This window comes from Rhodamnia argentea, chromosome 8 (assembly GCF_020921035.1).
Source record: "Rhodamnia argentea isolate NSW1041297 chromosome 8, ASM2092103v1, whole genome shotgun sequence".
In the NCBI taxonomy this organism is placed as follows: Eukaryota; Viridiplantae; Streptophyta; class Magnoliopsida; order Myrtales; family Myrtaceae; genus Rhodamnia; species Rhodamnia argentea.
Window position 1 is genome coordinate 21,601,038 of NC_063157.1, and position 27,909 is coordinate 21,628,946.

The 27,909-nt window shown below is 42.2% G+C and overlaps 5 protein-coding genes and 1 pseudogene across 7 annotated transcripts; 3 read left to right on the forward strand and 3 right to left on the reverse strand.

The window, feature by feature from the left end:
• Positions 1-905: 905 nt before the first annotated feature.
• On the reverse strand, positions 906-5,867 carry LOC115748157 (biotin carboxyl carrier protein of acetyl-CoA carboxylase-like). 2 transcript variants are annotated; one of them, XM_030684598.2, is made up of 9 exons: positions 5,733-5,867; positions 4,989-5,189; positions 4,247-4,314; positions 3,944-3,997; positions 2,882-3,133; positions 2,743-2,805; positions 2,094-2,162; positions 1,957-2,002; positions 906-1,273 (listed from the first exon to the last, which is right to left on the reverse strand). In XM_030684598.2, exons 1-9 carry the CDS (start codon positions 5,764-5,766, stop codon positions 1,212-1,214), a joined length of 849 nt encoding a protein of 282 aa, XP_030540458.1. In that variant the 5' UTR covers positions 5,767-5,867; the 3' UTR covers positions 906-1,211. The 2 variants fall into 2 exon arrangements, with proteins under 2 accessions (XP_030540458.1, XP_030540459.1); XM_030684599.2 differs by lacking the exon at positions 5,733-5,867 and adding an exon at positions 5,458-5,692.
• LOC115748155 (PRA1 family protein B3-like) lies at positions 5,737-16,605 on the forward strand. Of its 2 annotated transcripts, XM_048283501.1 has the most exons (2): positions 5,737-5,873; positions 15,566-16,605. In XM_048283501.1, exons 1-2 carry the CDS (start codon positions 5,782-5,784, stop codon positions 16,338-16,340), a joined length of 867 nt encoding a protein of 288 aa, XP_048139458.1. In that variant the 5' UTR covers positions 5,737-5,781; the 3' UTR covers positions 16,341-16,605. The 2 variants fall into 2 exon arrangements, with proteins under 2 accessions (XP_048139458.1, XP_030540457.1); XM_030684597.2 differs by lacking the exon at positions 5,737-5,873 and having other exon boundaries at positions 15,468-16,605.
• Positions 6,951-8,577, reverse strand: LOC125316152. Its single transcript, XM_048283604.1, has 2 exons — positions 7,698-8,577; positions 6,951-7,593 (listed from the first exon to the last, which is right to left on the reverse strand). The coding sequence occupies exons 1-2, from the start codon at positions 8,558-8,560 to the stop codon at positions 6,954-6,956; spliced, it is 1,503 nt and encodes a 500-aa protein (XP_048139561.1). The 5' UTR covers positions 8,561-8,577; the 3' UTR covers positions 6,951-6,953.
• On the reverse strand, positions 11,619-13,406 carry LOC115748153. Its single transcript, XM_030684593.2, has 2 exons — positions 12,474-13,406; positions 11,619-12,369 (listed from the first exon to the last, which is right to left on the reverse strand). The coding sequence occupies exons 1-2, from the start codon at positions 13,334-13,336 to the stop codon at positions 11,730-11,732; spliced, it is 1,503 nt and encodes a 500-aa protein (XP_030540453.1). The 5' UTR covers positions 13,337-13,406; the 3' UTR covers positions 11,619-11,729.
• A 4,432-nt stretch (positions 16,606-21,037) lies between the features above and the next one.
• LOC115748152 (laccase-12-like) lies at positions 21,038-23,466 on the forward strand. Its single transcript, XM_030684591.2, has 6 exons — positions 21,038-21,205; positions 21,340-21,491; positions 21,634-21,878; positions 21,978-22,106; positions 22,229-23,185; positions 23,287-23,466. Exons 1-6 carry the CDS (start codon positions 21,107-21,109, stop codon positions 23,415-23,417), a joined length of 1,713 nt encoding a protein of 570 aa, XP_030540451.1. The 5' UTR covers positions 21,038-21,106; the 3' UTR covers positions 23,418-23,466.
• An 865-nt stretch (positions 23,467-24,331) lies between these two features.
• Positions 24,332-26,291, forward strand: LOC115748095 (annotated as a pseudogene).
• The last annotated feature ends 1,618 nt before the right edge of the window (positions 26,292-27,909 follow it).

Genomic DNA, 27,909 nt, shown 5'->3' on the forward strand with positions numbered 1-27,909 from the left:
TATCTGCTTGAGGTGTCATTTTGGGCAACTTGTTTGCACGTGGAACACAAGAATTTATGCATTCGCTTGCTATGCAATAGTGTCTTTTTCGTGGGAAAAGGATTTTTTTTTTTTTGTGTGGTCGAAGAGAGATTGTTTTTTTTTTTTTTTTTGGGTCCAAGAAGTGGGAAGTTTGATTCCTGAGCGATGGTGCATTTTCAGACAAAAGTGAAAAACCACGGACCTTTAGGCTGCATATGGTAAAGTTTCTGCTTTTGAAAACATATTTAAAACGGAAATATTTTTTTGGGTTTCTGTTCCGGCTATGATTTTCAAGAATAGAAACTCGTTTGGCAAGTATAAAAAAAAATACTTTTTTTCACCAAAAAGAAGAATCTGCAACCGACGTAAGGCGGCGGCGGAGGCCGGGGACCGGTGGCGGCAATGGTGGCCACCGCTTCAACTCCTCACCGGTGACTTGCACAAGCTCACCCTCGTGATTGTTTTTAAAAGGTGTTCCAAAATCCAAAAAAAAAAAATTTTTTTTTTTTTCTTCAAAAGTGTTTCTTTTTTCAAAAGTGTTCTCCGAAACACTTTTGGAACATTTTTCAACCATATGCGTTTCTGTTCCGAAAGTGTTCTGAAAACACTTTCGAAATAGAAATACTTTCCAAAGAGTGTTACAATGCAGGCACTTGATGAACTCCCAAATTCAGGGAAGGGGAAAATGGTCATTTCTTCGCGTGTTCTGGGGGCTGAGAGTGAAGGTTTTGCAGCCTAGGTTCCCGTCGTGAACATTTGTCGGATGTTTCAATGCTCGTGGAAGCTTTTGAATTGGCCTACATCTGAAACACAATCTTATTTGCAAACAAATACTGCTGACAGTTTCAGGGCATTGCTTCGGTGAATGGCTATGCCGGCACCCGAAAGTGATCTTGGATTTGTCATACTTCATTTTGAATCTGGCTAAACCAGCAGCCGCGATTGCCATGAGAAACATCGACAGCTAGCCTAACGTACCAAAACGACATTTACCAACTCAAATTCATAAGGCCTAGTGATTATTTCTGCATCTTTAATAAGCATATGGAGAAAGAAAAAATTACATCTCGCCAGCTAAATCATTAAACTGAAATTATGCAAAGAATAATGGGTCCAGAGAGAAAAGAAACTGCAATCCTTAAACCTCTTCGAAAAAGGGTGTGAAGCTCAACAGCGGATTGCGCGCCGGCTCACTTGATACTATGAAATGCTGGCAGGACAGCAATGAGAGGATCTCCATAACCAACTGGTTCTGTAAAATCACAAATTCACCACGGGGAATGACATCAGGTACTCACGCCACAGAACACCCAAAAGCATGCATCATTTCTTGGTACATCTGTGAACTCCTAAAAATAGTCCCCGGAATACTCATAACCCTGATAATCACTAGTACGGTTCATTTTTCCACCAAGTTCAGTTCCCATTGTTCTCAACCAACTCTCCCATCCAAACACATGCAAGAAACTTCATGTTCTTGACGTCCTTCACCAAGTCAATTTCTAGCAAAATTCTATCTTCTAGAAATGGCATATAAAGCAGGTGGAAAGAGTATTCACTGTACATATTTTGTTTTGGATGTATTACTATCTCAAGTTTGTATTCTGAAGTTTATCATATCATCTCTGCTTTTCAAAAGGCATCTAAATGTCACTAAGTATATTGTATAGGTCATACGTACTTTTGACCTCAGAAAGTAGCAAAACAAGGCACAGGCAATTTGGAAATAAGGAGAATTCACCATACATAAATTCCACATAACGCTTATGAGAGGAGACCCTGGCCTACTTGAATTAATCAGTATCAGAATGTGTACTGCCAATCCTAGAATTGCTCACTACTTGCAGATGAAACAGCCAAACAGAAGTACAATTGTGGCATATTAGTCGAGTAGGCACAGAAAATTGTTGAAACCAAGATAACAGAAATTCATACCTCCATCATTAACTAAGAGCTTGAGAACTTCTCCAGACACATCTGACTGCTCAAAGTACAACACAAAGAGTTAACAGGAGAAAATATTGTGGATACCGACGACAGCATTTAAATAGATAGGTTTTGCCAGGAGTTACCTTAACCGGAAGTTCAGTTCCAAACTGATCCAACCATCCTATCACCTGTCCTTCCTTAATTACATCACCCTGTGATAAGACACAGGTTAACTTTTAAAAATTGACGCAAAGGCGACTGAACATATGGGCAACAAGTGACAAAAGTATCTTGGATATGCCACGCTGTCTTTATTTGATGATTTTTGACATTTCACTGCGAGAGTAAACTTCACAATATTGTCTGAAAAAGGGATTTATAGCTAGCACTAGCTCAAACTGCAGAGATTGGATCCCTAAAACGCCACAAGTTTTCTTTCCCAAGGCAAGATGACTGGAGGATACTAACTCTCTGTATTGCAGGTCAGTAACAAAATGCCAAGATTGGTGACATGGATCTCATCACTTGCTGCACCTGCATCTTGGTCGTGCAATAAATAATTTTTGAAAGGGTGTTCAAAGTTTTGAGGAAATTACAACAGATTTTTCAGCCCCAAACAAAAGCTAAAAGTGAGCAGTACAGGGTCAGAATTTAATTGCTAATCAGTTATATTAGCTTTTGGTCAAACCAACAATAAGGCAGCCCATCAAGAAATGTAAGTTTGTCCAGCCATTATTAAACTTAATAACCCCAAAGAAAATAAAGCTACACTACTTTTATTGCAAATAGTACCTCTTTACAACTAGGAGGCTGCTTTTTTCCTTTCAATGTTCTCCCCCGTCGGAATGAACCAACCTGCAACTAGTAGCATGAGACACAGCAAATCCCATGTTATCATAGACAATCTCTATGGTGCAGACAAACCACCCACCGTTGGAGAAGATACTAGAACATATCCACTTGATCCTGATGCTTCCAAAGATGCCAACTTTGTAGATTTTCCGAATGAGACATTTGTAAATGGATTTGTCTTCTCTGGAGAAGGTTTTGGTGGTGGAACAACTGCACCTGATTTCTCCATTGGTTCAGTTGGGATAGGCGGTGGTGTTGTGGGCGATGGGATGGAAGTGAATGCTTTTGTGGCCCCTAAGTTCCGCTTCACTTGCATTTCAAAGTCCCCAATCTAAAATGGAGGACAAAGTAAAGTCACAGATTTATTTATTAACCACGTGCGAAAGGCTGTCCTCTGAATTAACTGATATTATTAAGATTCACAGGACTACTCTTCTGCAATTACTGTCGTCGTAAGTTTGAGGAATGCAAGGATTTTATTCTGGATTACAGAACAGATGATATCTGAAAGCAAGAATGCTTTCTTTTACTTCGCTACCCAACACCCCCGCTAAAAGAAATAGCAATATCCATGTTTTGTCTGGTGAGTTAACTATTTTCCCTTTATCATTTGAGATATCTGCTGTCAATTAGGCAGACTGAACATCGTCTTTTTCTTTTCAACATCATTTTATCTTTTCCCCTTGTGATCTCTTTTCCCCTGCTTCCCCATCCCCCAATTTTTGGCATAGTTGATTATACATGTCAGGCTCAATAGCAATCCCAAATACATGCTATGATAGCAAAATACTGCCCGCCATCAAAATAGGCATGTGAATTTTACATAAACCTTCTCTGGGAGTACCTAACAAAATGTCTATGCCTGAAATGAATTATATTGCTACATCCGTGGATCTCCCAGAACACAACCTACTGTCCCAGTTTCAGTATCGAAGGCAAAATTCAGTAGCATCCTACCAAAGAATGTCAGCATTCAAGGTCATTATAACTATAGACGACACATCCTATATGCATTATTTCTACATGCATAGTACTGCATACAACATTGTGTGTCGTGAAGAGAACCTTCATGACGATATTTGATCTCAGCATTAAGGCAAGCGTCATGCTACCATCTAGCCAAGCAATAATGAAGTGTTACCTTCAGTTTTAGTTCAGCAATCTCAGTCTCGTCACAAACCTCCAGTAGCAATTCCTGAAATCAAATTGATAAGCATGATGGGTGTGGTTATATACTTTTCAGTGATGGTTAGTTTGAAAAATGCACTTCACTTGCAGTTTGTAATAGGGCTTCAAGTCCAAATATGAATTGCAAGACACTCTTTTTATTCTCAATGCCAAGCGACTCTTTCAAAGGCATTAAAGGGACCATATAGAGAAGACAAAGCAGTTGAAAATGATACCAAAAATACAAAATGGAAACGTATGCTTCTATTAGACCCACCTCAAAACCACTAGGAAAAGTTGCCCTTGGCAAAGTAGTCGTGTCCTTTGAGTCTTGAGTGTTGCCTTCTGAGGGGGAAAAAGCATCATGCATCATTATCACTTTGTTGGGAAGGCAATCAAATGCTCTGATATTTATGGAGGGAGTTGTTTGCATTAAATACACAACAGACAGTCGAGAGTTTTAAAAAAATCAGAATGCCTTTCAGGTGGAGTTTCCCAGTTCAAACGGGTTAATTCAGAGACATGGCAGCATATTCAATATAAGCAGCAGAACGAAAACTTAGTACAAGTTCAGCCACACAACAAGTCCATGCTACACTTGGTCAACTCAATTGGTCTTCCAGCATAGTAAATCTACCCTATTTGGCATGCATATTTTCGAGAGCAACAAAATTTTCTACTAGCAAAAGGTAGATCTCGCTGTTACATGGTAAGTAAAGTTTCTTACCCAAAGTAGAAACCCATTAATTCAAAATTGGTAAGGGAGGATATTACAAGAAATAGCGAATGAAGATATCCCTGCAGATAGCAGGATGAGCAGAGACCCACACATATGGTTCGGAGGGCAGGAATGTCCCAATCATATGAGTAACACAATATTCGCAGTTAACACAGCTAATTTCACACCAATAACACAAATAGGACATGTCATATCGAGGGAACAGATTCAAATGATGCTGCTCAAGTTCCCAATCAGATAACTATAAAAGGCAAGTCAACTTAAAACAGATATATCTAACCACTGGACTTGGCCATGCCAGTAGCTTCCGAAGTCTTCACACAGGATAAAATAGCTGCATTTCTTGTCCTTGAGGGAGCAATCCCATGCGCAGCGAAACCTTGGACGTACAATTTGTTTGAAGGGACCAAATATGATTGCACAGGAATCACTCCAGGCTTATGAGGTAGCGTCTCCACGTGAGATAGAGACCCCGCAAAATCTGTGATTCCAAATAATAAACAAAATTGATACCTGATATTATCAACTTCTCACAATGCTCGATCCCTATTCCAACTTAATTTTGCAAATAGCTCCCTATTATTCTGTGCACATAAGCAATAAACACACACCCATTAAATGGAAAATGCGAACTGGCATATGCGAAATGGCGCTATCTATTAATATTCACAGATGGATCACGAAATCAGATTCGCCAACGCCACGGAGATTCTAACCGAAACAAACACTACTGCAAATCATAGCTTCACCAAGCTACCATTAGACGAACATGCAAAATCCCTACAGGTGCCCGATGCTTCAAGCTCGCCAAAGGACATCAATGACAACTAAATCAGGGCCACAAAGTGATCGAGCAAAGAGCTTAGATCACGCGATCCGAGCTACGAGCTCCATTTCAACTTCGGACCGACGAAACCAAAACAAAACGAACACTCTAGAGTCCGATGCGAATGCGTTGAAGCAGAAAACAACAAAAATGAGAGCTCAAATCATCCAAGCAAGAGAATGCCTCAGAGATACGTACTGTGGAAGGAGCGCAGAGCAGAGGAGGACTCCATGGAAGCAACGATTGAATGTACCGAGCCGAACGCGAAATCAAATCCAGGCCCAGCAGCGGAAATGTCGGAGATGAGGCGAGAGAGGAATTTATTAGCTTCGATTTCTTCCTTTCTTTTTTTTTTTTTTTTTAAGGTGTGTGGGGACTGGGGAGTGGGTTGGTTTGCGCAGGTGGAGACTACAGAGCTGTTATTAGCTTCGAAATGTCCGCCCTCTCTCTCTCTCCCGTCTGTTTCTCCCGTTCCGACTCAGTTATAGATCAACCATCGCTAACTTGCGCCGGAGGTGCCACGTTACGCTTGTTCTTCCAATTTGGGAAAATAACACAAACACGAGTACCTGAGCTTTGACTCGACGTGCCACGTCATTTCTAAATTTTTAATTTTTTTAACGTAGTCTCTGAATTTTAACGTCACGTGCAATATCGTCTCAGTCCATGTTCAATTTAGATAATGTATCATATGAAAATGTTCAATATTTTCCGAATCAATAAAATGTTAATATCAGATTGAACTTGAATATTTATTGAAAGTCCAGGGAGTATATTGCATATTAGCCAAAAGTTCGAGGACCGTATGGAACGGACTAAAAATTTATAGATGACATTACACGTTGAGTTAAAATTTAAGGGTCATTTATGTCTTTATTCCTTGTCAGTGATATTATATTTCTCTAGAAAATGAGTGGGTTTGGGCTTAAGCGGTCGGGCTTCAACTTTTCCCGGGCCCACAGCATTACTTACGGACGGTACTCTCTCTTAAAAGTCCAAGGATTCCCTTTGAAATGTTTATACTTCCGTTGTTCTTTTCAAAAAGATCTTATTCCTGACTTAATCCCGCCAAACTTATATGCGTAAGTGATTTGAAAAGCAAAATGATTTCCCGACTGTATTGTTATTAACAATATAATCTCAATCATAAATTTACACATTATCATGGCGTGTTTTGTATAGAGCACTCATTGATTGGGAGATTGTGCAATTAGAAATAACCGACGGTATTATCAAGCTTGCAACTCCCATTCGAAAATATCTGTTAAATATTAAGCACTCAAAGATTACAAAATAGTAAAAAAAATTTACTACTGTTTCAGTTTAGTAAAAAAAAAAAAGGCACATTGTAAGCACATTTTTATAGTATACAGCCGAAAAAATTCCATCATATATTATTTTGGTGCTGCTACAAATTGTCTAAGCAATCGTAAGGTGAAGGGTCTCCCTAAATTCCAACCTCCTAGTCTCAGAATAGAATGTCCTATGCTTATTTGGCCAATAACTTAACCAAATCCAGCCTCTTATTTCCCACTCCATTGTCTTTCCCATGGCGCTTTTGCACAGCTTCCACTTCACACCCTCGCCGTACTCATCGCCGGCGAAGACGACTCCTCCCTGCCGAGTGAATGGCCGGTACGCACTCGAGTATCGGTCTTTGAACCATGACTTTGGATTGAGCAAAGCAAGTCTCGAGGGCTTAGAAGAGGAGACCTCTCTTCCATCAATTGGGTCATGGAGAAACCAATTCAAGTTTGCGCTGTAGCCAAGGACAGATTCCTCAAACTTCCATGGCTTTAAGCTCGTGGTCATGGTCTCTCCAGCCGAAATCTTGAGACCCAAGAAAGAGTTCGGAGGTTCGAATCCCGCTTCTATGACTTTCTCCGAGCCGATCTCTCTCGTCGGGTTCTCCGAAGATTTGCCTCTTGAAACACTCGGGATGTTGTTTTGAAGAACTGGAGTTAGCCGCAATGATATTCTCGAAGGGAAGTGCTTTTCAGATGCTCCTACCCCTTGTTCATTCATGAGAGTTTTGGATGCAAGTCGAACGATGTTAAACCTAAAAGAAAGCACCATGAGCATTATTTCCAATCTTCTATAGAATCAAAATTGCGTGTAGTGGGGCGCTAACATGGTCATCGAATAGTGTTATGAAAGGAATACCTTATGTTGTCCGTGTTCACGAACACATCGATCCAATTCTCTTGTATCGTCAGTTTGTAATTGCACTGGATTACTCCTTCAAGTTGGTTATAGTTTAGAGAGAAAGCAAGGCGTTCATCGGTAGAGGGATTGCTTGTGTCCACCATGTCCATCGCGATTATCGGACAATAGAGATGAACTTTCCATATCCCGAAAGCCGAACGCACGTAGGAGAAAAGCGGGGACGGTATTTTGATCGTATGGTTGCTAGAACGACCCTCTAGAATCCAGTTCGTGATAGCTAGGTTGATGGATCGCATCCACTGCTCCTCTAGGTTCGGTCCGATCATATTCATGAGCAGTTTCGACGCATTCTGCGATCGGCAGTTGATCAAGTGACCCTTGAGGCTGTCAAGACACGGGGAACGAAGATCCGCGGGCGCCTCGTAGATGCAAATCAAGAGGGAGAGAGTGAGGAAGGCGAGGTTAAAGATGTCGCTGAAGTTGGAAAATGAATAGGGTTTGGGGATTCTGAGCGAGGAGGCAGAAGATTCACTCCCGTACAAGCCGTAGCGTAGGATGTCTTCGATGAAGTTGACGAGAAGGCTGAACATGGCGGCCTCATCAAGTAATCTGGGAGAGCTAGGGTTGATCTTGTACAGCCTCGAGGTCCACAGAGATATGCGGAGGTCGAGCTCGAAGGCGATCGAGAAGGAGATGGCGGGCGAGTCGACGTCTCTGGAAATGTAGAGATTGAGGGACGGCTGGGCTTGGGAGGAAGACGAAGAACACAGGCACAAGGACAGCGACTTCGTCCTCCACTGAGATAGTGGTGGAAGGCCATGGATCCAAGCATATGTTTCTGGGAAGTTGCAAGAAGCCATTGATGAAGAGAAATAAACTTGTGTGGTGCGGGAGTGAGTCCTTGCTTGACGGCGATGATAGGTATATATAGAGGGAGAGTTCTGTCGTGTTAGAAATCGTGAAATGTTCGAAAGAGATAGTTGGTTTGGTAGCACAAACCTTTTTGGTATTCTTAGATTAGAGAAATGATTATGTGGCTGTCATTAATCCACTTGTACGATTAACATCTGAACAAAAAAAAAAAGAAAATAAATAAAAATTATTGTATGGTCCACTATTTAAAAAATTTGTGGTCCACAAGTTATTCACACGGCCACCTAAAAATTATTATGCTAATTGCTCATGCAAAAATAAACTATACACCATGTTATAATTACTCTCATTACATTATCGAGGGGAAAAACACAAGAGGGAATGAAGAAAAATTAACAATGTTGATTAATAACCTTATGAATTTGAGAGGATTGCGGATTTATTCGGAAGAACTTACGTGGTTATATAAGGTTTTATAATTAGCACGAAACGATGAGATTATTCCAATAAAATGCGTCCTCTATTAAATAAGTTCCTTGGGATTTCTTTTGAGCTAACTTTTTAATATTCCTCAAAAGAGCATCGTATTCCCTCGCCCTTTCGTCTGCCTAACTTTGGGGTTCGCCTCGTGGGGAAACCCCACAATAGGCCCTATGCTCCTTTTCTGTTAGCGTCCATGACCAATTTGACAAAGTTGGGGACAATCCAATCCATCTAAAGAAGGAAATCGATTGGACAAGGACGAGAGGGATGGTTGATTCTCTCCTTTGTTATCTAATGCACTGCAATGAGAACGTGGAGGTTTAAGCTTCTAATTTATTATCGTTATCGATCTCCCTCGAACAATGTATTGCTTGTCAAATTCCTTTCCCATTGTCAGAGAAACATGAGGACCTCATCTTAAAAAAGTTCGGTACAAAGCACCGACCTTGCTTGATCGGATTTTTAAGGAAAGTTTTTGGAGAAATACAAATGATTTTAGATGAAAGAATGTTTGCGAAATGCAAATTGCATTTAGTAAAAAGCACCTCGAGACTCGATTTTGATTAAGTGGTATTTGAAAGAAAAAAAAACTAAAGATTTGAATACAATATATAAATAGATAAATAAAATTTATTTATGACCATCGGTGACGACTAGACGACGACAAGCCATATTTGGCATTGTCGGCCATCGATTGAGGTCGCACTACCTCAAGCGACCCTAATGAGGGCCACCTAGGGTAGTGCGACCTCATGCGACCCTTGTTGAGGTCACGCCACCTGTTGCGACCTGCTTTTCCCTTTCTTGAGCGTCCAGCGAGTTTAGAGATATTGCCATCGATCAATGGCGCAGACCCTCCCAAGTCCCAACTTGCATGACGTTGAATTTCATTTTCATTATTAGTAACCTCAAAAATGTTATTAGGAGTCGCCACTAGTCTATTGAGATTGGCTTGAAACCAATCAAGACATGGGAATGTCGTCTCGATTCCTATGCAATCAAAGTATCTAGGTTTAGGGATTTGTTTACGCCAATTAAATTATCAGTACCTAACCAATCGATATATCCTAAGTGATCACACATTACGCTTATCATTCAAAGCCTACCAGGAATCTAACCATTCTAGATGATCATGCATAATGGTTTTCTGTCATTTTCGTGTGATTACCTAATCAATTCTTAACCCGATGTCTAGGAAAGCGATTAACGGGCAATATTAGATTGGAATGTAAACCATGCAAACCATATCAATATTGATAATAAGTAACAATAGTCAATTTTGATATGAACAATGGGTCCATAGGAATTGGATCGGACAAGACATCGACCTACAACCAGCACCGATCGGGAGCCTAAAAATTCAAATTAGGCTAAAAAGGCAATAAAAATTATTTTTCTAATTTTTTATTTATTCAACATGGTGTCTGAACTTTAGTCTCATGGGCAATGTCGTCCCTAAATATTTATACTGTTTGATGTGATCCCTTAATTTTTTTTATACATGTTCAATTTAGTCCATGCATAGTATGAAAATGTTCAATATCACTCTGAACTTAAATTAGTAGAACGTTAACATTAGATATTATCGTATAGTCTAGAGACTAACTTGAATATTTACTAAAAATTCAAGGACTCTATTGGATATTAGCCAATGGTTTAAGGATCACATCGAGCAAATTAAAATATATGAATGATATTACATATTAAGTTAAAATTTGGAGACCATTTATGTCAATATCCTTCGCTAGTTCTATCATATATCTCTGGAATATGAGTGGGTTTGGACTTAACTGGATTGGGCTTCATTTTTTGCCGGGCCTAAACCATTTCTTACCAATGGTACTCCCTTAAAGTCCAAGCATTCCTTTTAAGATTTTTATACTTATATGCTCTTCAAAAAAAGCATATTCCTTATTTAATTTTGCCAAACTTTGATTTTAAATGCAATATCGTCCTTGAACTTTTAATTTGTTTAATATAATCTCTAAACTATAGCTTCATGTGCACCGTCATTCCTAAATATTTAACTCGTTCAATGTGGTCCATGTTCAATTTAGACCATGTATCATATGAAAATGTCCAAATTGTCCCCGAACTTAAATAAGTAAAATGTTAACATTAGATATTTTCGTGTTGTCTAGGGACTAGCTTAAGTATTTATCGAAAATTCAAGGTCTATATTGAGCAAGTTAAAAGTGCGGGGACTGCATTGTACATTAGCAAAAAGTTTAAAGAAAACATCGAACGGACTAAAAATTTATAAATAATATTACATATTGAGTCAAAATTTAAGAACCATTTGTGTCATTCCCTTTCAAATTTTATCATATTTCTATGGAAAATGAGTGGGTTTGGGCTTAAGCGGATCTATGCCCACAACATTACGTACCAACGTTACTCTCCCTCAAAAGTCCAAGGATTCCTTTTGAAATGTTTATACTGTCGATATTCTTTTAAAAAAGATCATATTCCTTATTTAACCTTGCCAAACTTACATGCGCTAGTGATTCGAAAATATATGTTAAATATTAAGCACTCAAAGATTGTAAAATAGTAAAAAAAAAAAATTACTATTGCTTCAGCTGAGTAAAAAAAAGGCACATTGTAAGCACATTTTTTATCATGCAGCCAAAAAATTCCATCATACATTACTTTGGTGCTGCTACAAATTGTCTAAGCAATCGTAATGTGAAGGGTCTCCCTAAATTCCAACCTCCTAGTCTCAGAATAGAATGTCCTATGCTTATTTGGCCAATAACTTAACCAAATCCAGCCTCTTATTTCCCACTCCATTGTCTTTCCCATGGCGCTTTTGCACAGCTTCCACTTCACACCCTTGCCGTACTCATCGCCGGCGAAGACGACTCCTCCCTGCCGAGTGAACGGCCGGTACCCGCTCGAGTATCGGTCTTTGAACCACGACTTTGGATTGAGCAAAGCAAGTCTCGAGGGCTTAGAAGAGGAGACCTCTCTTCCATCAATTGGGTCATGGAGAAACCAATTCAAGTTTGCGCTGTAGCCCAAGACAGATTCCTCAAACTTCCATGGCTTTAAGCTCGTGGTCATGGTCTCTCTGGCCGAAATCTTGAGACCCAAGTAAGAGTTCGGAGGTTCGAATCCCGCTTCTATGACTTTTTCCGAGCCGATCTCTCTCATCGGGTTCTCTGAAGATTTGCCCACTGAAACACTCAGGATGTTGTTTTGAATAACTGGAGTTAGCCGTAGCGATATTCTTGAAGGGAAGTGCTTTTCAGATGCTCCTACCCCTTGTTCACTCATGAGGGTTTCGGATGCAAGTCGAACGATGTCAAACCTAAAAGAAAGCACCATGAGCATAATTTCCTATCTTCTATAGAATCAAAACTGCGTGTAGTAGCACACTAACATGGTCATCGAACAGTGTTATGAAAGGAATACCTTATGTTGTCCGTGTCCACGAACACATCAATCCAATTCTCTTGTATCGTTAGTTTGTAATTGAATTGGATTACTCCTTCAAGTTGGTTATAGTTTAGAGAGAAAGCAAGGCGTTCTTCGGTAGAGGGATTGCTCGTGTCCACCACATCCATCGCGATTATCGGACAATAGAGATGAACTTTCCATACCCCAAAAGCTGAACGCGCGTAGGAGAAAAGCGGGGACGGTGTTTTGATCGTGTGGTTGCTAGAGCGACGCTCTAGAATCCAATTTGTGATCGCTAGGTTGAGGGATCGCATCCACTGCTCCTCTAGGTTCGGTCCGATCATATTCATGAGCAGTTTCGACGCGTTCCGCGATCGACAGTTGATCAAGTGACCCTTGAGACTGTCGAGACACGGGGAACGAAGATCCGCGGGCGCCTCGTAGATGCAAATCAAGAGGGAGAGAGTGAGGAAGGCGAGGTTAAAGATGTCGCTGAAGTTGGAAAATGAATAGGGTTTGGGGATTCTGAGCGAGGAGGTAGAAGATTCACTCCCGTACGAGCCGTAGCGGAGGACGTCTTCGATGAAGTTGACGAGGAGGCTGAACATGGCGTCCTCATCAAGTAATCTGGGAGAGCTAGGGTTGATCTTGTACAGCCTCGAGGTCCACAGAGATATGCGGAGGTCGAGCTCGCAGGCGATCGAGAAGGAGATGGCGGGCGAGTCGACGTCTCTGGAAATGTAGAGATTGAGGGACGGCCGGGCTTGGGAGGAAGACGAAGAACACAGGCACAAGGACAGCGACTTCGTCCTCCACTGAGATAGTGGTGGAAGGCCATGGATCCAAGCATATATTTCTGGGAAGTTGCAAGAAGCCATTGATGAAGAAAAATAAACTTGTGTGGTGCGCGAGCGAGTCCTTGCTTGACGGCGATGATAGGTATATATAGAGGGAGAGTTGTGTCGTGTTAGAAGTCGTGAAATGTTCGAAAGAGATAGTTGGCTTGGTATAGGGGTGAGCATGGTTCCAGGGTAGAACCTAGAACCTGGAACCGGAATCTGTAGGATCCGGTCCGGTTCCAGGTTCCAAGGTATGTAGGGTAGGTTCTAGGTTCCAAAAATTGAGGAACTTGTTTCAACATGTAGATTCTAGGTTCCACTACCCGGAACCTAGAACCCGGATCCTAGATCCCGAAATAAATTTTTATATTTTTCTTGCTATATGTTTTTGCACGATCCTACAATATTCTATATCGTCTGATAATGAGTGTCTAATCTAGAGCCTAACAAATTTTTAGGTTTTAGGTTTCAAAAAATGATAAACGTGTTCTAATGGATTAGTTTCGGGTTCTAAATGTAATCAGTACGGAACCTAAAATCACTCACATCTACTTTCTCTTAGATATTGTAGCGTTCACTCTTATTTTGCTTAACTAAAAATGAAAAAAAAATGAAAATAAAAGAAATTGATAGGTTCTCGGGTATCCTGGAACCGACCTTAGAACCTGCGATATGGTAGGTTCCATGTTCCAAGATATGACGGGTAGGTTCTAGGTTCCAAAAAATAAGGAATGCTTTCCAACGGATAGGTTCCAGTGGAACCCTGTAAGAAAATTGGAACCGCTCACCCACGGTTTGGTAGCACAAGCCTTTTCCGTGTTCTTGAATTAGAGATATTATGTGGCTGTTATTGATTCATTATAAGATTAACATTTGGACCGAAAAAAAAAAAAAAGCTAAACAAAAAAAAATTATTGTGGGGCCTATTATTTAAAAAATTTGTGGTCTACAAATTATTCACACAGTCTCCATAAACTATTATGCTAATTGCTCATGCAAAAATAAATTGTACACCAACAATGTGTGTTATAACCCTTATGAATTTGAGATGATTGGGGATTTATTCGGAAGAACTTACGTGGTTTTATAAGGTTCTATGATTAGCACAAAACAATGGGATTATTCTAACCAAATGCATCCTCTATTAAACAAGTTCCTTGGGATTTCTTTTGAGCTAACTTTTTAATAGTCCTCTAAAGAGCATCGTATTCCCTCGCCCCTTTCTTCTGCCTAACTCGGGGGCTCGCCTCGTGCGAAACCCCTCAATAGGCCCTATGCTCTTTTTCTGTTAGCGTCTATGACCAATTGACAAAGTTGTGGACAATCCATCTAAGAAAGAGATCGATTGGACAAGGGTGAGAGAGGACGATTGATTCTCTGCTTTATCAGCTAATGAAGTATAAAGAGAACGTGGAGGTTTAAGCTTCTAACTTGTTATCATTATTGACCTCTTTCGAAGAATATATTGCTTGTCCAATTCCTTTCCCATCATAAGAGAAATATGAGGACCTCATCTTAAAAAAGGTTCGATACAAGGCACCGACGCTATTCAATTGGACTTTTGAGGAAAGCTTTTTTTGGAGAAATACAAAGATTTTTAGATGAAATTACTTTTTCAAAATGTAAATAGCCTTCGGTAAAAAAGGTGCCTCGATAATCGATTTTAAAAAAAAAGATATTTGCAAAAAAAAAAATTACAAATTTGAATGAATAAATAAATGAAATTTATTTACGACGATTAGCGACGACTAGATGTTCGAGAGGCTAGATATGGCACTTTCGGCCATCGGTTGAGGTCGCACTACCTCAAGTGACCCCGACGAGGGTCATTTGGGGTAGCGTGACCTCAAGCAACCCTTGCCTGACGTCGCACCATCACCTTAGGAGATTGCTGCCAGCGATCGCGTGGCCCGAGGGTTCCCTCGCAAGCGTCAAATTTGGCTCACCGGTGACATCGTGCAAGGTGGAAAATGATGATGGCATTTTTTATATTCGTAAATTTAGCGAGGGTAAAGTTGAAAGAAAAATGTATATTAGTATTCCGAAAATGCTAAAATTTCAAAGTTGGAGAAGGCCAAAGGGTTTTAGAGGATTTTGAAAATGCAACGCATTTTTCCGAAAGGAGCCATAATAGTGACATTGCAAAACGCCACTGTAAATCATTGGAACCGGTCGGTGTCGCCGCGTCGGTGACTCGGTGGCATTGTTTACGACGAGTCGCCGAAACGACATCGCAGCACAGGACTTTTGCTTCTCGCTATTATCAGATCTCTCTCTCTCTCTCTCTCTCTCTCTTCTTGCGCGCTTCGCTGAAGATCTCCGTCAATCGTCGTCGCAAGCCCTCCTCCACGCGCGGCCATTGCCGTCGACGCCCCCACGCGCCGCAATGGCCTCACCTCCGACCCTCCCGATCTCCTCCCAATCCACCACCGCGGGGGCTCAGTCTCAGCCCCAGCCGCCCATCGCCACGCACGCCCTCCGCGCGTTCGTCTCCCGCCTCTCCTCCTCCCTCCGGCAGGGCCTTTCCCAGCGCCGTCCCTGGTCCGAGCTCCTCGACCGGACCGCCATGGCCCGGCCTGACAACCTCACCGAAGCCGCCTCACGGATCCGCAAGAACGCCTCCTATTTCAAGGTCAACTACATCGCCCTCCTCGCCGTCGTGCTTGCCCTCTCGCTTGTCACCCACCCGTTCTCCCTCCTTGTGCTGCTCTCCCTCCTCGCCGCCTGGATCTTCCTCTACCTGTTCCGATCGTCCGATCAACCGCTGGTCGTCTACGGCCGCACGTTCTCCGACCGCGAGGTGCTGGGGATTCTCGTTCTTCTGACAATCGTCGTGGTGTTCTTGACGAGCGTTGGTTCACTGTTGATCTCCGCGTCGATGATTGGAGTCGCTATCGTGTGCGCTCACGGTGCGTTCAGGGTTCCTGAAGATCTGTTCTTGGATGATGAGCAACCTGCAAATGCCGGATTGCTGTCATTCCTCAGTGGTGCCGCCTCGTCCGCTGCCGCAGCGGCTGCACCGGCGGTTGCCGCACGTGTGTAGAGCTGGGTGGTATAATTCGATCTATGGGGTTGGTCAGGTTAATTTGACCTCCCTATCTTTTTAGTATGATAAAGTGATGATTCGTTTGTTATTAGGGTTTTGGAGTTGTTTTGGTTTAGGTTGGTTGTTGATGGGGGTGGCATGTTGATTCTTGTGTCAGAATGCGGTGTAAGATCTTGCGACTCTACTTTGATGAAGTTAGATCTGTGAATTTTCCAAATGAGAGATCTTAATTTCTTTTCGAATATGAATTCTTTGGTCCTGATATCTTGAGTTTCTTGATCTCTTATTCTGTCTTTGAATACTCGAAATCCGATTTGTTTATGGTGCATTTCTGCTTGGACTCGCATATTATGCAACAATTGGGAATTGGCTTGGATGTTGAAATTTGATCTAGATGCATGTTTATTTTAGGTTGATGAGTGAAGAGAACTGTTGGAGAGAAATACATTTGATGAGCTCTGAGGTTTTTCTATATAGTTTGATGAGTTCTGGAAGTTCCTCTAATCAGAGACTAATTTAAATTGGATATTAGCGACCTATAAGTTATGAAAAGCTTCCCAAATCAATTCTTTTGATTCTGGAACTGCACATGTGGCTCCTTTTGCAGTTTGAGTTTTGATAAATTTCTGTATTCGTGATTGCAATGGAAGATCTGGATTATATTGTCTATCGAACAATTATGAGGATGAAGGGAGCTGCCAACACAGCAAGATACACCTGATTGGGTTGGATGATGTTCTGTGAACTGGAGTTTGCTTTAGTGAAGGCCTAGTTAGCTCTTTTGGCATATACTTGCTTATGTCTTGTCGGCCCAAAGTTGTTGCAGGGTGCTGACAATAGTGATAGGGTTTTTTCTTGGTCTTCTCTCCATTAGACCTCAAGTGAGAGTGCCCATGCATATCCATGTACGTTCTTGGTGTTTATCAAATCAGGATGGAACTACGATGAAGGGTAAAAATTAAAATGGCTCAGGAATTGCCAGTCCTTAATGTGTCAGTCCTGCCAACTCAGTGTTAATGCTGTTCCGGCATCAATTCATTTGGCTTTAGAATTGTTTCAAGGCAAATTATGACAATCTCAGGTTATTAACATATATAGCACTATGGTTAGGCTGGTATTGAGATTGAATTGGAGTTTGGAGGTTGACTTGAGCTTTGTGAAGAAAGGGTTTGTTACGTTTTTTTTTTTTTTTTTTGGTGGCGGCCAGTGGGGTTGGGGATATGTGTTTAGTCATTCATGTTCAATTTAGGAAGCGTGGTTAATGATGAACTAGGTTTATCGCGAATTCACTTCGAAGAATTCTCCAATAATTTTGACAGAATGAATACAGGAAGTGGGTAGGGTCATGTTTCAGCAAAAATGTGTCTTAACAGTAGTCTAGAAATGCATCATTTATGTATGAGTAATGTGACTATATCCTGGTCCTGGTGGTGGTGGCTGCCTTCATAAAGGATGTGTGCTCTAATGTGCATTCAGATGTGGATTCTACCATAATCAGTTGTAGTTATTGTTGATTCAACAAGGAGTCATCACTTGGTGGTGGTTCAGTGAGTTTATGCTTCTAGTTAGTAAGCTACCATCTGTGTGTTATATAGTTCATTTGTCTTGCTAGATCAGGACCTGTCTGGGAAACAGAATTACCACCTACTACCATTTTCAAGAGGCTTTCAATGTTTGCCAACAAATGGAAGATCCTGCTGAATTTCTTTATGTTTTCATATCACATTGCTAAAGTCGTGGAGATTTAGGAGGTCTTAGATGTATATGTTTTGTTGAGGTAGTATTTCTTGTAGAATCACGCCGTCTGTTGTAATGGTTTATATGCCTATTCAAATTCTTTCAACTTAAGTCGAGGCCGAAGGTTGACATGAAATGGGGTATATTTCCAGCATCACTTGTGGTTGGGTTCAGAAGGAGAGGACATGCAGAACTGCAGATCGATGTTGTTAAAATTGTCGAATTTCGAAAGGTCATATCTGTTGCATTGAGGGGTGTGGAAACATGTCTCTTGCAAACCATGTCTCCTCTCTGGCGGTTGAGAGCATTTTATGGTTCATGCACACTAATTCATATATCGTAGAGGCTCCAAAAGTTGTTGCCTCACTATTGGCAGTAGGGGCATGATGATTGTTTTTGCAATTTCTTTTATGAGAGACAATAGGAAATCGGTATTGAGTTCTGGATTTGCTGTAATCTTAGAACTCCGATGTACTGTGTATTCTTCTCAAGTGATGACTAAATATTTTGTCGACCGTCGCGTACTATGTGCTAGGAGAACATTTGTTCGTACTGTAGCGTCATAATCTCGACTACATTGGAGAAAAATTGTTGTCCGCAGTTGTTTCTGACCATGGCTTGCCCATGGCTCTGCACCTATGCAGGAAATTTAACCTTAAAAAAGGGATTCACTTGGATGGACTTCCAATCGGTTTCCTAATTCTTGAAAGCGAGAAATTGTATATATATATATATATATATATATATATATATATATATATATATAGGCACCTATGCAGGAAATTTAACCTTAAAAAAGGGATTCACTTGGATGGACTTCCAATCGGTTTCCTAATTCTTGAAAGCGAGAAATTGTATATATATATATATATAGGCGACAAATTGCGCCATGGATGGGAGGCAAATCGGAGGCCGGAATTAGGGAGGAGAAGTCAATAGCTGGGCAAAAATTGGATTGCCAAGCTAATTAAGGAGAAGTTTAGGAACTTGGCCTGAATTTTGTTTAAAAGCTTGCTCGTGTTACCAGCAGTAGCTAGCCTCTGGATTGAATTGGTCAAAGGTGTACTCAGACTGCCAAGTCTTATGGTTGTCAGTAACTTGCATCTCATATCCCTTCTGTTCTGGCCGACAGGAGAAAATGAAACTTGCTTGAGAAAATTGTCTAGAAACTTAGAAAGTCCTAGACATATTATTGTATTTTTTCCAATTCTATTTTAGACCTTTTAATTATACCAATTAAGTTCTAAACATTTTCATGTTTTGCTCATTGAGTTCATTTGGCCTACTGTAGCCGAAAATTGCTGAAGTGGATTCCGACCATCGTACGTGGCACAATGGACGCCTTTGCTCGGTTTGGGCAAGGGCCATGATGTTCTTGCCAGCTAATGGGAGAGGGTGGTAGCCCTCGCCTATGGCTTCGGCTGCGACAATTTCAAAATAAAATAAAATAAATCCAAAAAATATTGGCATATAATTAAAAACTTTCTATAACGGTGCCGGTTATGCCACATGGGACGGTTAACTTTGACATAGCAATTTTTCGGCCAAAAAAGTGGCCAAATACACTCAATTGGCAAAACGTGTAAATGTTAAGGACTCAATTAGCACAATTAAAAAGTTTAAAACCAAATTGATAAAAATGTAATAAGTTTTACGACTTTTTAGATAGTTTTTTCAAACTTGCTTAGTTCGTTACCCTACCAAGAGTTTCCAACGCCCGCATTTCACGAAAACGATGTCCCGAAGTTAAATTCCAACAACGATGGTGTCCTCCATATCCTGGATTCTCAATCATCTCATTCCCGTAGGAACTTCTCACCCACCATAACCAACATGTGACAGCAAAATTGAATAACTGTAACGAATATTAGTAAAATAGAATTGCACAACTTTCTCTCAAACCGCTGTGTTTCTAATCTAGCATTTTCCTTGCGACTAAGTACAACTGGTTATGGAAGCTTTTCTTTGTCATCTCACATGTTCTCAGAAAGTCAATGGCCAACTTTGCGTGCTTCTTTAATGGCTCTTTCCCGTTCTTTCTTCTTCACCAATCTAATCTCTCAGTCATTGCCTTTTATCACAAGACTGAAACATTGTTCTCACCACGTGCTCACACCATATTTCTTGCGTTCTTGCCCCTTCCGCTTGCTATGATTCTCAGATAAAGCAAAACTTGTTAGGAAATACCTCGTCTCGACGTTATTCTGTTTCCGGAAGCCGCGTAGAAGACGAAATGCGAGGAAGATTTGAGAAAATATAGATGAAGCCTTATTCTATCCACCTTCGGAAAGAATCCCTCGTAAGAAATATTACGCGCGGCGATTACTGTCGCTTCATAGAAAACCTACCGTGATGCAACAGTCGCATACATATTTGCATGTGCCGCACTTGAGGACTATTAAGCCGCTGTCCGAATTCTGAAGTCAGATCTTTCGTTTTTACGGCGCATTTTCAGCGAATTAGGACAATGTTTCGTCGTCGAGACGATGATTAAAGTCCTTTTCTAAACTTGTTGGGTCAAAGGATGCATGGAGCATTATACTTGCTCACTTCTTCTTTTTCTTTCTGGTAAGACTCTTGTATTACTTGTCAAACCTCGCGAAAAACCTCAATGGGAAAATGACAAATTGGGAAGAGATTTTTCCCTTGCCGCGTAAACCCTTCAGCATAAAGATATATGCTTTGTGGAAATTCAATCCTTCAGGGTCACTAGCTTTGCTCATTGGTGCAAGAAACTCAGCTCGCTTTCTGATAGGCTGATTGGGTGCAACAGATTGGACCGTAGGTTTGAAGTATAAGGTGACCCCTTTACATCACCCTGTGTTATGAATCAAAACCTAATCTGCCAACCCCTCCAAACAAATCTCTCTTTCTCTCTCTGCAGCATCAAAACTGTGACTAAAGAACAAGTTAGGTTAGCTTATAGATCCAGAAAAAGGAAAGGAGAAAGCTTTATATAAAGAAGAGCCTGCTTTCGATGTAGAATTCCTTCCACATTCACCCGCTTGTACATACTCGGCCGGAACATGAGAGTTCTCAAGAAGGGCCTAAGCTATCTCGTTCTTCTCTTTGCTTCGATAATGGTGTCAACAGCGGTTGCGAGAATCCAATACCATGATTTCGTAGTATGGCTTCGAAGCATACGTTTTCTCTTTTAAATTCTTCACTGGTTATGTGGAATGATGTGCCTAAGCACGCGTTTGAGGAACTAAATATCGGTTTCTACTTCGTAACATCGCCAAATCGCTACTAATTTTAGGTCCAAGCGACGTCTGTGAAGAGGCTATGCAGGACGCGAAGAACTATAACTGTGAACGGGCAATACCCCGGGCCTACCTTAGAAGTTAATGACGGAGATACTCTTGTGGTCAGTGTGGTTAATAGGGCTCGTTACAATGTCACCATCCACTGGTAATTGCAAATTTTGCTCGCTATTTTCGGCGCTTGCTTTTGTTTGAATGGCAAAAAAAAGAAAGTATTTTCATTTATGTATAGTTGGTTATGATAGTACTTAATTGTCATTTGAATGTGATCTTCCTCGATCCTATTCTAGGCATGGGATAAGGCAGATGAGAACAGGATGGGCCGATGGACCGGAATTTATAACGCAGTGTCCCATTCGACCGGGAGGAAGTTACACCTACAGGTTCACCATTGAAGGACAGGAGGGTACGCTTTGGTGGCATGCGCACAGTTCTTGGCTTAGAGCCACCGTCTATGGTGCTTTGATCATCTATCCAAGACAAGGATCTACCTATCCTTTCACAGAGCCTAAGCGCGAGACCCCCATTCTGCTTGGTAAGAGCTTGAACCTCTCTCATTCTGTTTTCAGAGTGATCTTCTTGATGATGATGATGATTGGTCTGATAAGCTAATATCTGTGTATCATGGGAACAGGTGAATGGTGGAATGCGAATCCCATCGATGTAGTAAACGAGGCGGCTCGAACAGGAGGAGCTCCAAATGTATCAGATGCTTATACTATCAACGGTCAGCCTGGAGATCTTTACAGCTGCTCTAGTTCAGGTTTGTTCTGATAATCAAAGATATCTGTCAGAATTTTGGATCGCATGTGGATGCACTCTCCGAAGTTGCTTTTAGTTTCAAGTACATGACCATGCATTTTTTTGGGTCTAATTGCTATGCAGAAACCATTGTAGTCCCAATAGATAAAGGTGAGACGAGCCTCCTCCGGGTCATCAATGCTGCGCTCAATCAAGAGCTCTTCTTTGCCGTGGCCAACCACCGGCTCACTGTGGTTGGCGCTGACGCGTCCTACTTGAAGCCCTTCACCTCATCTGTGATCATGCTCGGACCGGGCCAGACCACTGATGTTCTGATCACTGGAGACCAACCCCCGGCTCTTTACTACATGGCTGCGCGGCCCTACCAAAGCGCTCAAGGTGCTCCCTTCGACAATACGACGACCACGGCCATTCTCGAGTACTTATCCGCCCCTTGCCCGTCTAGGGGCATGCCGAGTACACCTATGATGCCCACTCTCCCAGCTTTCAATGACACGGCCGCGGCCGCGGCCTTCACTCAAAACTTGAGAAGCCCCAATAGCGTTCCTGTACCCACCGATATTGATGAGAGCCTCTTCTTCACCATCGGTCTAGGGCTCTTCAATTGCCCGTCGAATTTCAGAACCGACCAATGTCAAGGCCCGAACGGAACCCGCTTCACATCTAGCATGAACAACGTGTCGTTCGTTCTTCCTTCCAGCTACTCCATCCTACAGGCTTACCATCAGAAAATACCTGGGGTGTTCACGACGGATTTCCCCGCGGTCCCGCCCGTGCAGTTCGATTACACAGGTAACGTCAGCCAGTCACTCTGGCAACCCGTTCCTGGAACCAAAGTGTACAAGTTGGAGTACGGGTCGAACGTGCAGCTAGTGTTACAAGATACCAGTATAGTGTCGGGCGAAAATCACCCAATCCACATTCATGGCTACAACTTCTACGTGGTGGCCGAAGGGTTCGGAAACTTCAATCCCGCGACCAACACCGCCAAGTTTAACCTTGTCGACCCTCCCATGAGGAACACGGTAGGAGTACCGGTGAATGGGTGGGCAGTCATCAGATTCGTCGCCGATAATCCCGGTAAGAACAGAAGAGTGTAGTTCATTTTTGAGCAAGTATTATCTATAGTAGTGGCATGACTAACTTGGATCAAAAACACAATTGTGGATGGCAAAAAACAGGAGTGTGGATAATGCATTGTCACTTGGATGTGCACATCACATGGGGTCTTGCAATGGCATTCCTGGTAGAGAATGGAATTGGAGAGTTGCAATCCATAGAGTCTCCGCCAGAGGATCTACCTCCTTGTTGAAGAACAATATCCCCAGAGGAACAAAATTGCCCGAGTCGAGAAACTTGTTCGTAATTTCTCCCTTTTTTTTGGGCTATTGCTAGTCTTTTTTTTTTTTTCTTTTTCTTTTTGATTTGGCTAAATTACTAATTTTCCTGAGATTAGGGATTAGATTTTTTTTTTCCCATAGATAGATTTGGCTTCATTTTCTGAGTTTGTTTTTATAGTATTTTTTTAGCTAATTGATAAAAACTAATATAATTGAATTTGTATATGTGTCGGAATATATAAATATTAAACCAGTTAGCTATGATCCCATTAAATTTTTCAATATGTGTCTTGTCATCGACTAAATCCCCTATTCACAATGACATTTGCCTTTTCCAAGCGGAGTCTCTAATTGTATTCCTTGCTAAAAAGTGAACCCAAAAAAAAAAAAAGATGCCAATCTGGTGGAAAACGAATGGTATTGCAATAGTGGTGACTTACCAGGTCAATGCACGTTCCAATGAATTCTTGTTTGCTTCTCAATATCCTACACAGAACATCAAAATCTTCCCATAAATGTGTGTCTCTGTATGTACATACAGAATCTTATTGAATAATCTTACTGCGTGATAGGTACGGGTTAGGAATCCTTAGCTGTTGTGCCTGCCTTCATTCTGCGTGCACTTGTATTTTACCCCATGCGCCATTATACTACGTAATATCATATTAAAACAGAGCGCGCGGTTAATAAGCAGGTGGCGCACGAAACCCGGACTATAAGTTCCTAAAATTTGTTTCTCGGATTGCATCATTCTCCGCATCAGCTTGTGCTCTCCAATCATGGCGCTCCCATCCTTATCAAAACTAAAGTCCAAACTCCAAAGACCAGATGGTGCAAAGAAGTTAGATTTGTAAAACGAGATTGAAAGTATAGGATGAATCTTACCATGGGCTATCGGTTTCCCATCCATCGGCTTCCCCTCATAGTTAGTACTTCTGGCAGGGCGGGCGAGAACCGCCGGCACTGCAATCACCAGAACAATGAACAGTAGTAGTCTGGCCATGGGTTTTGACTGGGCTGTTTAAATGAGATTTGAGAATGGGGGATGAAGTCTTTACCATGGGCCGCTTAAATAGGAGTTAAAAGGTTGGTGGTGGAGGTGGAAGATCCAATTTAATAGCAGATTTACCACACCACCCACATTTTACGGCCTAATACCCGAAAAAAATATCAAATTTTAACATATGTCCTAATTATATCCAAAAAAAAAATTTATGTCTCATAAAATACCCGAAACTTTTACTTTTGTTCAGGTTCTCTCTCATGATGAGGATTACTATGACGATTGGCTCTCGGTTGTTTCTATGTTTGTCCGCGTCTTTGCTGTTGGTTTTGGGGGCTAACTACGTGCCCACCGATAAAATCCTGCTGAATTGCAGGGCGGATCCGCACACCACCGTTCCCAATGGCCAGTTTTGAACTTGGACATTGGTTCCAAACTGCAGGGCGGATCCGCACACCATCGATACAATTCTTTTTTTTTAATTTTTTTCCCAGAGGGTTGCAAACAATGATCGTCACGATAAACACCTATGTAATATTGCACCTCACTCATAGCTTTTGGGTCTCGAATGAAAGTATAAATAACACAGTACTACAAGCCATTGAAATCTAGCTTATTCCACCCACAATTGCAATCCTCCGAAAACGACAGGAGGAATAACATGGTAATGTATAGACCATTGCAAATATCATTTAAATTTATATCAAATCGGGCACGTGCATAATATATGCGTAGCACGTGCGAATGAAAGAATTGGTACTACGTTAATGCCTTTATTCACAGATAACTTATTACGAAGCCACCACTTTGCACGGATATTGCACCATTTTTGTGATTAGTGCCTTTGATTTCTTGATGTCCATGATCCCTCATCTTACTGCTCCTCTTTCGCTCATCCCTGTAAGTCGTAATCTAATTATCTTCTTGCCAATGCAGGTGGGTCTGGCTGGCGCCAGAGGCGCCTCCACGTTCCTACTCTCCAAGGCCTTGCCGCTCGACGCCGCGGCCTTCGCCGAGCTCGCCGCCAAGGGCTCCCTTGCCGAACACCTTCCAGCCTTTTATGCCGCCGCCCGGTTGCTCAGCTTCCCAGACCTCGAGAAGCACCCGACCGACTCCGGCAAGAATGGCATCACCTTCGCCCAGCAGGCGAATAGGTGGGTGGAGCTAGGTAAATTCTTCAGGGAATCGATGCTGAAGAAAGGCACGGTGATGGCAATGCCGAAACTTAGGGATAAAATGCCTGAAAGGTCCTTCTTGCCCTGTACGATCTCGTCTAATTTACCCTTTTCAACCTCGAAGCTCGTGGAGCTGAAGCGGATCTTCCACGCACAAGACAACTCGTCGATGGAGGCGATGATGGCCTACGGGCTTGAAGTGTGCGAGTGGGCACCCAGCGTTGGGGAGACCAAGCAGTGCGTGGGTTCTATAGAGGACATGATCGATTTTACCACGTCCATCCTAGGCCGCAACGTCGCAGCCCGGTCGACGAAGAGCACGGCTGGGTCGAGGCACGACGTCATGGCTGGGAAAGTCGAGGGGATCAACGGCGGGAGGTTGACCCAGTCCGTGTCGTGCCACCAGATCCTCTTCCCATACCTGCTCTATTACCGTCATTCGGTCCCCCAAGTCCGGATCTACGAGGCAGATCTACTGGATCCGAAGACCAAGGAGAAGATCGACCACGGCGTGGCCATCTTCCACATCGACACATCGGAGTGGAGCGCTAACCACGGTGCATTCCTGGTGCTAGGGTCGCGGCAAAGGTCTGATCGATGTCTGTCATTGGATTTGCGAGAATGACTTGGCTTGGACAATAACTAATTCAAGATTGGGAAATTATTGATGGGTATTGTGGTGTTAAATAAGACCTCCTAGATTTGGCTTTGGTTGGGTTGTGTTGTGTTGGTGTTCATATTTGTTATATGAGGATTTGCCATTTAAGGTTGGATTTGGGATAGTGTTCAGATGCTTGTTGATGTAAGTATTTGCCGCCAATATATTACTACAGTTTCGTGTTAAATCAAAATGTGCTCACAGTTCGCGACCGCTAACTTTCCTTGTCCGCCGTCCCCTCCACTCTTGCTTTGTGGAGTCGAGCCAAAATGACAAGCGAAGGCAGCGCGTGGGAGTGGGATGGAAATGACTTTCTCTCTCTCTCTCTCTCTCTCTCTCTCGTAGCGTGAGGGAATCTCGAAATGACTCGTCATTGTGATGATCAATTACGGTAAATTTCTTGCGGGAAAATTCACCAGCACAGACATTTTAGCACGGCAATGGGAGGCATCTTTTTTTTTTGTTGGGGATCGAAATTAAACTTTATTTAGATTTAAAGAGTTCCAAGAAAACAAGCCCAAAGACGGGGCACGAAAGGGGGAGTGAATTTTGACAAATTGCTTTAGCTACGAAGTCAGCAACTTGATTTTCTGACCTTCCATGGTGGGCTATGCTCAACTGCTCAAAATCGGATAACTGGGCTTGGGCTTCCACCAAAAATAGCTTCAACCTCCCTCCCACGTGGACTTACCTTCCTCCAGCAGGGCATCTACCACCACCGCAGAAGAGTCGGAGAACTAAGTACAGAGCTTTTCGTGTCTCTCTTCTAGATCTGAAAAAATCTCAAAACTTCAAACATAGCCGACGCTTCCGCTTGGATCGGCCACGACGCTCTGACTTTTTTCGCTAGGTTTTCGAAAAATAAGAAGCGAAATTCTATGCATTATTTTTCGTAAAACACAAATCGCTTTTAATTGTTTTTTCGGAAACTTCAATCCTGGGACCGACATTGCCAAGTTTAATCTTATTGACCCCTCCCATGAGGAACACGGTAGGACAGTCATCAGATTCCTCTCTGATAATCCCGATAACTCGGTCCCGATCATGGCTTCGGTGCTTGTGTTCTACCGTACCGCCACCTCTCAGTGACTAGCGGAAGAGCTGTTGATAACTTTTGCCGTTTGAATTCGTCAACTAGAAATCGATCAAGATGCTTCTCCAACGTCGAAAACTTTTGCTTTTCTCTTCTCCGGGGGGTGAATCCGCATGACCATCACGTCGATTCCAGCACGCCTCGAGATGCGCATCCCGAACACCAGTGATTTGGGAACCGCCACATTGCACGAGAACTTAGGCGAGCCTTGTGCACATAGGGAACGGCTCGTAGTGCCTTGGGCCAAATCTTATATCGTGAGGATCTCACGGCAACAACAACATGCGAATCGAGTTGGGATTGTGCACAGCTTGACGATCCGAACCCGTGGAGTTCATCGATTCGATAAGTTTGGACATGGGGAACCCATGGAGTTCGACGATCAGAAGCCGCAACAACTAGGGGCGGATGGAATTTGTATGAACCCGATTAGGAGTTTCATGTTTGATTTCAGGCGGTACGGTTAACATGTCTTATAGAGCCATGGAGGGAAAATGTGTTTTCTCACAACTTAGGTGCTATTCAAATTTCACTG

Bases quoted from the DNA above. Each gene is read 5' to 3' on its own strand.
- LOC115748157 (XM_030684598.2), bottom strand. From the start codon at position 5,766: ATGGAGTCCTCCTCTGCTCTGCGCTCCTTCCACA. The intron at 5,190-5,732 runs GTACGTATCTCT...TTGGAATCACAG, and splicing joins TGCTCTGCGCTCCTTCCACA to ATTTTGCGGGGTCTCTATCT. The intron at 2,806-2,881 runs GTGGGTGGTTTG...TACTAGTTGCAG, and splicing joins TTCTAGTATCTTCTCCAACG to GTTGGTTCATTCCGACGGGG.
- LOC115748155 (XM_048283501.1), top strand. From the start codon at position 5,782: ATGTACCGAGCCGAACGCGAAATCAAATCCAGGCCCAGCAGCGGAAAT. The intron at 5,874-15,565 runs CCTTTCTTTTTT...GCTATTATCAGA, and splicing joins TTTATTAGCTTCGATTTCTT to TCTCTCTCTCTCTCTCTCTC.
- LOC125316152 (XM_048283604.1), bottom strand. From the start codon at position 8,560: ATGGCTTCTTGCAACTTCCCAGAAACATATGCTTGGATCCATGGCCTT. The intron at 7,594-7,697 runs GTATTCCTTTCA...GCTTTCTTTTAG, and splicing joins GTGAACACGGACAACATAAG to GTTTAACATCGTTCGACTTG.
- LOC115748153 (XM_030684593.2), bottom strand. From the start codon at position 13,336: ATGGCTTCTTGCAACTTCCCAGAAATATATGCTTGGATCCATGGCCTT. The intron at 12,370-12,473 runs GTATTCCTTTCA...GCTTTCTTTTAG, and splicing joins GTGGACACGGACAACATAAG to GTTTGACATCGTTCGACTTG.
- LOC115748152 (XM_030684591.2), top strand. From the start codon at position 21,107: ATGAGAGTTCTCAAGAAGGGCCTAAGCTATCTCGTTCTTCTCTTTGCT. The intron at 21,206-21,339 runs GTATGGCTTCGA...TACTAATTTTAG, and splicing joins TCCAATACCATGATTTCGTA to GTCCAAGCGACGTCTGTGAA. The intron at 21,879-21,977 runs GTAAGAGCTTGA...TCATGGGAACAG, and splicing joins CGAGACCCCCATTCTGCTTG to GTGAATGGTGGAATGCGAAT.